The sequence below is a fragment of the Leptonotus elevatus genome, chromosome 11, assembly GCF_054856555.1.
Source record: "Leptonotus elevatus isolate MCC_2025b chromosome 11, RoL_Lele_1.0, whole genome shotgun sequence".
In the NCBI taxonomy this organism is placed as follows: domain Eukaryota; kingdom Metazoa; phylum Chordata; class Actinopteri; order Syngnathiformes; family Syngnathidae; genus Leptonotus; species Leptonotus elevatus.
This window is the reverse complement of record NC_141249.1, coordinates 9,174,944-9,186,798: the sequence shown is the minus strand read 5'-3', so window position 1 is coordinate 9,186,798 and position 11,855 is coordinate 9,174,944. Positions and strand designations below refer to the sequence as shown.

At 37.4% G+C, this 11,855-nt stretch overlaps 1 protein-coding gene across 1 annotated transcript; it reads right to left on the bottom strand.

The window, feature by feature from the left end:
• Positions 1 to 7,978: 7,978 nt before the first annotated feature.
• Positions 7,979 to 10,737, bottom strand: srek1ip1 (SREK1-interacting protein 1). The gene is made up of 5 exons (XM_086088269.1): positions 10,623 to 10,737; positions 10,267 to 10,314; positions 9,868 to 10,002; positions 8,887 to 8,953; positions 7,979 to 8,523 (listed from the first exon to the last, which is right to left on the bottom strand). Exons 1-5 carry the CDS (start codon positions 10,633 to 10,635, stop codon positions 8,307 to 8,309), a joined length of 480 nt encoding a protein of 159 aa, XP_085944395.1. The 5' UTR covers positions 10,636 to 10,737; the 3' UTR covers positions 7,979 to 8,306.
• Positions 10,738 to 11,855: the final 1,118 nt, after the last annotated feature.

The following is an 11,855-nucleotide window of genomic DNA, read 5'->3' as shown; positions in this document are numbered from 1 at the left end:
TTTTAATGTCACAAAAATAGATATTTTCCTGTTCCAACAGCACAGGACCTACGGATCTTAACCAAATAACATTTACTAATCCCAACTAACAAAAACTATCAGGGTTTTTCCTCCAAATAAAATTTATGTGAGTTTATGAGAAACTAAAAATGAAAAGTTTCTGCACTCAGGAGAACGGCCCCAGGGGGTCGGAGAGGAAATCTTGTGCAGTTCGCTGCACAGAAAGAAGGAGAGACGAAATTCCACAACTGGTCTACAAGGCTGCCGGCTATCTCATCAACTGATGATCATCAATCTTATCACCTCCGACCTGGGAGCCATGTCAGCTGACCCAGTGTTCGTTCTGGAGCGGCCGTTTCGACATCATTCGACATCGTTTTGACATCATTCAACGGATCAAGTCAAGTGCCTTTTCTTGGGCAATCATTCCACGAACAGTCACATTTTCGGGCAGAATAATCCCGGTGACAAATCGAAGAATTTGGGTAGTCTACCCCAGATTCTTAAAGAAGAGAAAAACTATTGCGTCACTTTTTTCATTCAACAAAGAACTTCATCACGAGATGGCTTCAAAGAACACATATTCGTCTGCCGATACATTGCGACACTTTTTAATGAACAATATTTTATGTTAAGCCTCACATATGCTATGCTTATTCCACTAAAAATCTTTTAAATGTATCAAATTGTTTTTTAATGTCATATGATTGCTAAACTACCTCCTCTTCTGCTAAAGGGATGTTTTAAGGATAATTATTTTTACCACACAACCATTGAAAAAAATGTTTTAATGTGTTGAGCTCTCAAGAGCTTAAATGAGGGATTGTTAAGTTATTAACATTGTTTTTCAGTTTTAATTTATATTTTAGCCGTTTTGGATTTAGTTATAGCAGTATGGCTCAATGAATAGAATTGTATTTTTATCTGTGTTACTTTCATGAGAGAAAGGGCAACGGGTTTATTTCATTTGCTATCTAAAAGGGAGTTTTAGTCTGGGGCCGGTCTCTGCCGGTCGGAAGAAGGGAGTCACAGGCTTATTATGATTGTTTTTCTCTAATCTGATTTATAGCTATGGGAACTTGCAGAAGGGAGGAGAGAGGAATTCTCTTGTTTTTACTGAGTTGTAAACAAATGTATTGTGGGCTGATGGGTGGAGACTTTTCGTATTCACCCACTTTTCAATAAATAAAGATGTGCCGGAGTGGACGACACACAACCTGATGGAACACGGCTTCAGTGTCGTCAGCCTTTTGTCATCAGAAGCTTCTGATAATTATAATACCTTTGCAAAGGGACTTCTTCACCAGGATCTCACCAATCAGTTAATTGAACACGCAAAGAGTACAATACTTAATATTGTCTACTCTAACACTATCCAGCAAAATTAGGAGTTACCTAGTTATAATTACTTGGTCCATTTGTACCACAACAGTGTGCCGTTAGCTAGTTAGCTAAGCCTGCAACCTGAAAAATGCACCACCAAGATTCCACCATTTATAGAACAGCTCTGTCATTATTTAAATTCCCAAGTGTTAAGTATGTTATGTTATTCAGGCTACTGTATTACTTTGAAACATAAAGCATTGTGGTATACTCGCAGGAAGTGATCAAATGTATGTCATGTAGTGTGAGCCGCAAGCTAAATAATGCGAGTCAGACTTCTAATTTTTGGGACGAACCCACCACCCGTCGACGGTGTCCGGAAGCTAACTGATGGCTAGCACCTCTTGCCTAATAGAAAACACTCATCTACTCAACTCAAACATATTGGGATGTGTAAGTATAAGAAAGATGCTATGATGCATGAAAATATTTCATTGCCAAATTTTTACAAATTATTGACCAATCTGAGGTATTTAAAAAGGCTTGCACTCTTTGACGATGCAATGACCCCAAAAGTGATGATTCCGGAGGTACAAAGACGCCAGCATATATGCTATACTGCATTTGTGAAATGGGTCGACTGTATTGTGTTTATATGTGATTCACCCTAGAATTAAAACAACAACAACATGGGATTTAAAATGCAAATGAAGGCCCAAGCGTTAGCATTTTTGTGTTTTGCAGTGCTTGAAATGTCAATTGCTTTTACTTTCTGTTGACTTTGAAGCTGGAATTTGAGGTCCATGCAGAAAAATGATCCCAGTGTCACGTTCATCCACCCATCAGTCTTCATTGCCAGTCTTTCATGCTCTCTTTGTCTCAGCCTTCCTCACGCTCACCTTTCCCATGTGCAGCAGGCGTGGTTTAGCCAAAGCCAGGAGGGAATGGCGGAGAAACATCTAGGGTTACTTCCATCTTTGCGGTTATGCTTCTTACCATTTTATTTATTTATTTATTTATTTTACAACTGCTGTGTTTGAAGTCATGAATGAAAAATGACAACACTCTCATGTTGCCCTAAAAAACTTACAGAAAAATAGTGTCTGGTCCACTCAAAACGCCCCTTTGTACAGTAGTTGCCTAAATCTGTTAGTTCCAGAACTGTCCCTGTGGCGCAACCAACAGACACAGACTGATACTCATAGTTGCAGGTTGTAACGCTGTCATCACAGATACACAATAGACTGGAGGAGGCTCACGAGCTTACACGGCGGCCATGTTGGCAGGGGCGACTTTCCCATCAAAGGCAATGTATGGCCATACATGGCGGCCATGTTAGCAGGGACGACAGTTGCATCAAAGTTAATGGAAAACATGGACATTGGCACAAAGCTCAAATAGAGCATGTCCAATCTTCCTATTCATATCTATGGCTGTTGTTTAATGAAGTGAGGTCATGTACATGTCTCTTGAACATGCTATTTTTGGTACATTATATTGTTATATTTTTATCTTCTTTTTTTTTTTTATCTACTGTATGAAATCCAATTGTATGACCGCACTTTTCACTAGGCTTGCGCTGGACATGTAAACATAGCTTTAAAACACAGGTCTCTTTCACTCTGAATCATTTTGTCAATATTGTATGGATACCAAATGGTACAAAACCAAAGTCCTTTATTGTCACTTTGAACATGTCAAACAACATTCATCAGTAAAATGCAGTTTAGCAGTTCTCTCGGGCTAACACTAGAAGCAAGAAAAAGTTTGTTTTCCTGGTCAAAGATGCAGGCTATTTTGTAAAAGTAGTGCTAGAATTTAAAGACATACAAAGTGTGGCACTCCCATGTTCCTCACTAAACGTGTAACCCATTTTGTAAAAGTAGTGCTTTAAGTCCCTGAAGCTGAAGATAAAACCTCTGCCTTCTGCATGAGAAACAAGGTTCCAAACAAAACTGCTCTTTGTTGTTTTCCTTGGACAAAAAGGGATTAGCCTAGAATTTCTCCATTAATTGGCAAAGAATGAATTGCATTGATGTTCGCAATTAAAAGCCAGGAGTGATTGAATAAATTATCTTGAAGTGTACAACATTGCGCTAAACCTACGCATTACTCGCTAATAGGCTTTGCCTTTGTCTCCCTGTTCTCTATATTTGTAAATCAATTTTGTTGTATATATATATGACTGAAAATTTTGAATTGAACACTTGAATAATTGGACCTTACAATTGCGTAGCACAAAAAAATATGTGTCTAATTGTGCACATTGTGAGCATTTCTAATGCTATGCTATTTAGGGTGCAAATAGTAAAAAACTAAAATAAAAGTCTGTTTGTTGACCCCGCCTTGGGAGGTTAAATACTGAACAAGACTCATTGTATACATGCCATGTAAACATTGAAAAATACTTATGATATACGCGCCATGGATGACATTAAGCTCGGGCGATTCTGTAACAGTGGGACTGACTACAACAGCCTCAGTGAAGCTATGTGGCGATACCCCTCCTGAAGTCAAATGTGTGCAGTGTGGTCATTCGATGGCCTTGAGTGAGGCACTTTACTCTCCAATTGAGAAGTGTTTCTAAGAAGAAACATTGTGATGAGAGGGTTCCTGGTTTGTATCCATGCACCAGCCGGGACACTCTTTGGGCAAAATGAGCAATATGAAGACCGTTTTCCATCAAGAGAAAGAAGAAAGGGGGGTGTTATGACTGGGGGAATAAGGGAAAACACTTAAACAAGGCTTACGATGATGTAAGAGAATGAAAAATGACTTGATCTTGTTGATGTTTTTTTTTTTTTTACAAATAAAAAGGACAGAAACCTCCCATTGGACAAAAATATACAACTCATACAAATATGACAGCATTTGACATTTTCGGTCTTAGGACTATCCAATACTGTACTGAAAGAAAGGTATCCATCAAGGCGATCCGTGGTTCCAATTGACCCTTATTCTTTGTCCGTAAGCACAGCGGTCATACAGAATATGATCCAATGAGACCATGTGTCAAGTCCCCAATGTTTTTGTTTAATTGCATTTTATATAAACAAGCTAGTCCGAAAGAGAAACTTGCAGGAACTAGGTCGGCTCTAACAAAACTCCAACAACCAAAAAGCTTTTCAAGAGAATATCCTCACCCCGTTTGGCCCCTTATTATCTTTCCTTGTGGGTTTTGGGAGTATGTTGAACACACTTCCTGTGAAGCTGTGTGGTATTTATTACAGCCTCTTTTTTGTACGACTTGAGACATATGGACTACAGTCTATTTATCCTAGAGGTTATTCACTGCTTTGGGTCTGTTTTTGAGGGCCAGAATAGGAAGAGAGAAATGAAATCCAAGAAGTAGAACCTAAATTGGTTGCACTTGTCCTCAAGTGAGGACTACTCTGAAACAATATTTCAATAGTGGTCGCAGACACACAACCGGCGCCGTCTCTAATTGCGCTGCTGCCATCAAAGTGCATCCATCATTAGTGATTTTGCATTTCATTTCATTTCATTTCTTTTTGTGCCTAAGTTTGTCTTTTTTCAACATTTTGAAAATCAGATTTTAAAAATCATGGTGTGCAAAAAGCTGTAGAACCGTGACCTTATGAGTACTACTAATTCATATTTGATATACTTACTTGTTTCAAATAATAAAATGAACTCTTTAAAGTAGGAAACTTCATAATGGCCCAGATGGTGCGAGAACATGAAATGAAGACAAAGTACAAGTGTGTGTGTGCAACCACACTGAGCAAAGCATATGCTGTTTGTGCAACAACAACTAGTTCCCCTCAGCCCATTGGCTTTTATTGAGCCTTTTGGGCTGCACGGGAAAGCAGAGAGCAAATGTGACTCCATGGAGCCATTTGCATGAAAATGAGATTTTCAAAGTCGCTTTGAAGAAAATTCCACCGCAGTTGTGCAGCGATTGGGCCTCCGTGTAAACATCTTGCATGCATTCATGTCAAACTGAAACTAAATTGTTGTTGTTTTTTTTGCAAATGGCTGACCACAATGACTGAATAATGGAGGCATTAACGCAACTAGGCCAATTCCAATATGATGGTATGTTTTCAAAATATTCAGTAGCACATTTGTGGATAACATTCCCACAGGAGTCGAGATCCACTAACACGTCTGATACAAATCCGTGGAACCATAAACAATAACTTTTGGTGCACACCTTCACATGGCAGACTTTAACTGACACTGCACACACTGCAAAAACTAAAATCATAAGTAAGATATAATTTCTTAAATGTAACCTAAATTTCCTATTTTTGATTTGACAAGTTATTTTTTTACTTAAAATGAAATTCTCAGGCAAGATCATTGTGCTTATTTTAAGATACTTATTACTTAATTATCTTATTTGATCAAGCAGTTTGGGCATTGAGTGTTAACAGCCAGTTTTAAGAACTGTGAGGATTAAAACAAGCATTTCCCACATTTTAAGATGACAACTAACCAACGTCAAAGGCCTTGAACTGGGGTTTCATAAATTTTCTTATTTTAAGGTTTTGCATGATCTAGTAATGAAATAAATGGAAAAAAATACAAGTATGAAAAGAAACGAGTGCAATATGGTTCATTTCGTTATATTTACGAAGCTAATTTTTCCCTTTTTCTGTACCAGCTCAGTGGTCTAGTGGTAGAGTGCCTACCCTCAGACTTGAAGGTTGTAGGTTCAATTCCTGGCTGGGTCATGACAAAGAAAACAGGACCCATTACCTCCCTGCTTGACACTCAGGCTGTTATCCAAGTGTAATAAAAAATACTCATATATTTTAAGAAAATAGTTATATTTATTAAAGCTAGAAAAAAAGTCAACATGACTTGTTTTTAGTCTGAAAATACTATTTTCAAGACCGCAGTGGTTGATATGGGCCTGTTATTATTTTCTTATTTTTTTAAATCTTACAGGTAAATTTAAGTAAAATTTTGTTCTGTTGGCAGATAATTTTACTTATTTGAAGTAATTTTTTTTTTATTTGACTATATTTTTTTTCTTAAAATTTCTAGTTCTTTTTACTGTGCAGACATTACCCAAAGTCAAAAATTAATTATCTTTACACTCACAAAGGAACTTTGCAATGGCATTTTCTTGTGAATGCCTATTCTTGTCATATATATGGTGTTGAATGACCTTGGGGTATATGGAAACACTTAAAGAGAAATACAAATACAAAAATATTTAATATAAGGTAAGGTTTGCTGTTGCTTTTAAATTTTTTGTCTGTGCACTTTGAGTCACATTTCTTACCGACGGAAAGACTAAATATTTCACAAACAATCATTACATATATTTGATGGACTGTTGACAGCATGTGCAGTACATGTGAAATAAAACATGCCTCTGTTCCCTTCTCGCCCAAGTATTTGAACTTGAAATGCGCAAATTCAGCTATTTTATTCATTTTAATGAAAATCATTGATATTATTGGCCTGAAAAAGAAAATCAATGTAAAGCATTGGCCAGATAACTAAATGGAAATAATTTATTAATTTAATGTCATCATTTGTTTTTGTTCAACTTTTCACATGCAGTGATGGGACAGGGAGGCTTTAACTCTCCTGCCTGCCTTTATCACGCACACGTCCCTGATCTGAATGCAGTAAATGCAAGGGGAGGTGATATGATAAACATGCATGTATCAGGTCCACATGGTGCCCGAGCCAATATGTACGCAAGCAACACACGCACCAAGCCATAAAGTTTTGGTTTACGACAGTGTGAACACATTTACACTCACCACCTATGAATCAATTTAAAGGGCTGTTGAATACACAATTTCTTGCGGCGATCGCTTCGGGTTCCTATTAAGCGGTTCAGATAATGGATGGATGGATTTGTATATTCAACATGGATGATATTCTTTATATACCAGTTACAAGCAGTTGATTTATTTAAATGCATTTATAAAGGGAGAACAAGAGATGTGCAAGCAAATCCTATAAATCCAGCTTTCTCGTGATGTTCAAACTATGACCACTAGGTGGACTGGTGTACACGATGCTCTCGAAACGCCTAAAAGTACAGGTGTCGGGTACTGCGTGAAATACACCGCTGAGAAGCACGTTATAGAAATCCACGTTGAAAACAAGGGGGAGCAATATAATGACAGTGTCATCACTGATACAGAAAACCCGGTTTTTCAATGCAAGTGTCCAGCATGCATGTATAAACCACAGAAACGATGTGCATTGGCCATATATGACAAGTGAAGACTGAATAACTGCATGTTGCTGCCATCTACTGGAAAATAATTATCACTTCCACCACCCATACTGTTCCTTTGTGCCTCATCATATTTGGTCAAATATTGTGTGTCATTATTAGCACACTGGCAGACGGGGGTGGGGGAGGGGGTATTTAATAACCACTTAGTGGGGATTCAGAATGATTGAATCACTTGGGAATAAACTTGACTTTAAAGTTTCATTTTTGTCAATAAAATATAAATCAAATTCTGAGTTTGCCAAATTCTTTTTTTTTTTTTGTATCTTAATAATTCTCACAAAGCAGGGTTGCATGTATATTTGGTTGTCTGGGTTCAATGACTTAAATTTCACAGCAACACTTGTAATAAGTATTACAAATATACATACAAGAGCTGGTCCATCTGAAATAAACTAGTTCTCGACTGGCTGCACTGGCCAAGAGAGTAAAAAGGTTGCTTGTTTATTGAGTATTGAGATATGGTATAGTAAACAATTCATATCAAACTTTACTTATGATCTCTACCATCAGATAACCTTGTTTGGCGTTTTTTGATCAAAATCTACAGTTAAAAAAAAATGAAGCCCCGTTGAATGCAACTTTTCAGCAGATCCCAAAATGTTTACACAATTAAAACTGTAGAAAGGCTGCAACAGCTTTTACTTCCCACAGTTCATTTTACCAAGTCATTTTTTTGCGTTATGTCAAGAAAGCTGCTTGGAATGGATAAAAAAAATATATATAAAAAAACTGGACCCCTGGACAAAGTTCAGTCACTGTCAGAGGAGGAAGAGGAGCTTTCCTGTTTCTTCTTTCTGTGTCTCTTTTTATGCTTCCCATGATCCCGCTTGTTCTTCTTACTTTTCTTCTTGTGGCTTTTCAGTTTCTTTTTCTTTCCTTGCTCTTCCTCATCAGACGCGGAGAGGGACCTGCTGCGTTTCTTTTTCTTCCTGGTCGCTTCTTCGTCACTTGATGGTGAAGAACGTCTAAGAGGAAAGCAAGAGGACTCAATGAAATTCAGACCTGATTACTGTAGAGAAAACAACTACAGGACAAGAAAAATGGCAGGATCATTTCTAAAGTTCTTTGATAATAAACAAACAAAAAAAAAAGGTCAGTCAATTGTTTATTTATAACATTAGTTATTTCACAAATAAAATTATTTAAAATTATTAATAATTACATAAAACTAAAGACACCTTTATCACCATCTTCAGTTAAGTTTTTGCATTAAAATAAAAAATAAAAAAATTGCGATATAATCTTTATTTGGATGGCCCATGTCACACCTCTCGATAATTCATGGAAACACCACCATCACCATGTAAACTAATAACTCAATAACTTACCTCTTTCTTGATTTTCTTTCTTTGTTCTTCTTCTGCTTGTCTTTTCTCTGGTCATCATTAGAAGGGTCTGACACATGCAAAGTCAGTCAGAAGTATAGTCAACAACCTCGTTGGGATACACCGATACGGATAACAGCGTCAGCGGCGATACTCTAAGTTTGTACTCCTATTCTGACTTGGAAAAAATACGACACCAATACCACTTTACCAGCCCGACATGTTCCTTCCAGGCAGATTTGAGTAAGAGCCATGTCATGTGCCGAACGGTGTGGTGCGCAATATGCAAATTCCTGCATTGTGAATACACCCTGAATGCACCATGTTGCAGAAAGCGTGTGATGTTGTCATGTTATTCTGCTTTCCATAAGTGTTTTAAGCGGTTTAATGGCCCCCAGTTGGAGTCTACTGCAAAACTAAACACACAATTAAAATAATTATACACATTATTATGTTTCAATACAACACCAACTCGTCCCAATCTGTGAAAAAACAAGTTGTATTAATAAAGTTCAATCATTACTTTCTTCTTCACACCACATTTGACTAATTAGTTACTAATTTATTTTGTGCTTGCTCTTTTAATTTAAAGGTTTAAAGTTCCGTTTTGGTAGTTGAATACACGAATACTAAGTTTTGATATCAATAAATAATCAAGACTATAAATAGTGACTTCAATAACAATCAAAGCAAGTGTGATTCTTTTTTCTATAATCACCCAGCCCTATGCCACGTTCAAGAAGTGTTTGTGTTTAGTTGTTATGAGCAAGCATGTAATGGCATTATCAACAATCAATTCAATGGTATCAGCAAGTACTCAATTGTAATTAATTGTACTCTGAGGAAAAAGTGGTATCGGTGTCTCCCGAAGTTCTGAATAAGCAGACGCAAAAGCAACCAACAATATAATCACCCCATCATTTGCCATGTTTACTGGACCATGTGTTCTTTGGTGTTGGATGTGCTTTGAATATGATATCTTACCTCGACGAGTTTGCCCACTTCGAACCAGGACTTCCTCTTCACTTTCCTCAGTGCTGGTGCTACTTACATCCAGAACAATGTCTTTCTGGGGGTCAACTCTCACAAAGTTTCTGCACTCAAATGTCAAATGGCCAGCTTAAAAAATAAAAATAAATATAAATCAATACACAAATAAATAAAATATTGGATAATAATTGCAAAAGGCATGAGGGTTATGCACAACAAGTGATTGATTGACAAGAAAATAAGACATGAACAATTTTGGGGTTGCCATTAAAAAGCAAAGATGTTGTTTGGTCTTTGCTTCAGTTATACGGAAACAAATTGCAGACAGAACAAAAGATGGACAGAAAACATTATCAAAGTCACAATGGAACTATTGGTCGAATTTATACTTACGATATCCACATTTCTTGCATCCAGCTCTTATGTTGTCCTTATTTGGGCCTGTGTGATTAGACAGATTTTAGTGTGTTGCAAACAAAACTGCACTGGGGCAGCGAAACAAAGGGAAAACAATAACAATAAACATGTATATTATTATAAATACTACTATTATATACATAGATCGGCAAAATACGAAGAATACAGGAGGATGAATGGACTATCACTAGTTTCATTCGGTGGTTCGGCGAGTTAGCAACTTCCCAGAAGGCTACTAACGCACGCCTAGTATATTTGAATAGATAAATACATAATAATAATAATACCCAAATGTATACTTAGATATGTAAAGTTACTACACTAATACGTACCAGGAACCGCCATAATTGTGGCGACAAAGTAGATGTAATTGTTAAAGCGCGAAAAAAGACCATCAGCGTTCTAACCCAAAATAGAACCGACTGGAATGAGTACTTCCGGGAAATAATAGGTTCCGCCCGTTTGTTTCCCTTCCTGTCTATACATCTTCTGGTTGTTGCGAACTCAACTTATGTAAATTCATATTCAATATTTATACGTATTCATTTTACAGTTGGACACTTGATGATAATGTCATGTTGAAAACAGGAATCATTAATTAAATCCTGTACAAATACGACAGCCACGAGACACACATGCCCTCCTACTCGCCGTAGCGAGAAGTTAAGCAACCGGTGGCCATCTTGCGTTGCCACTCGCTTAGCGTGCCTAACTAGAGCACGTCGATTCTGGTTGTTTTCACGTTATTTTCTGTCTACACCTCGAAAATGGCACCGTGCGTGGCACACGGCTGTACTAATAAGTCTGGGAGAAGCACTACGCGCTCGTTTCATCCGTAACAAGACTGCAGAAGCTGGAAAGCAAACGCCCATTACCATTTATTACCGCTGAGTGGCGCTCTGTCTGCACTTTCAACTCAAATCTGATTTGGCTTTTCACCGTCCTCAACACTGGTTACACTTGATAATGCAATGACTTCATCAACAGTTCTTTACCTTTCGAAAAATAACAATTCTCACATTTTACTGACGCTGTAAGAGAATTGTTATTTAATTTGGTGGTTGTATAACTGCATGGAGATAATAAAAAATAAGTAAGTAAGTAAATACATAAATAGTCCATTCTCAAACTGTATACATTGTACAAACCGAATGAAAATATAAGAGCTTGGACATCATGGAACTATGTACTGGACTTGTTGAACAATAAACACCACACAATGGGCTTTCCACATAATATAATTAATACCAGCCTGTAGAATTAAGCTGCAAACGTGCTGCTGCATCGTTCTGATGTTACTCATGCCACTTCTGCTTAGTCTCTGGCAAGCACAAGCCTGTAGCAGTAGAAATACTGTAGCTTTCAAATGTCAAAAATAGCTATGTTCAGTACAGCCTTCCATATTAAAACATGAACCTGCAAACAGTTTATTAGTTCTCATTAATAAGATCTGTCACAAGTAGAAGTTTGCAACATGTGTAATTGTGACCGCTATACTTTGCATAGTGGGCTCCAGGTGGCGGAGTGCTGCCGTCACTTACCTACGATGCAGGTTGGCGTGGGTT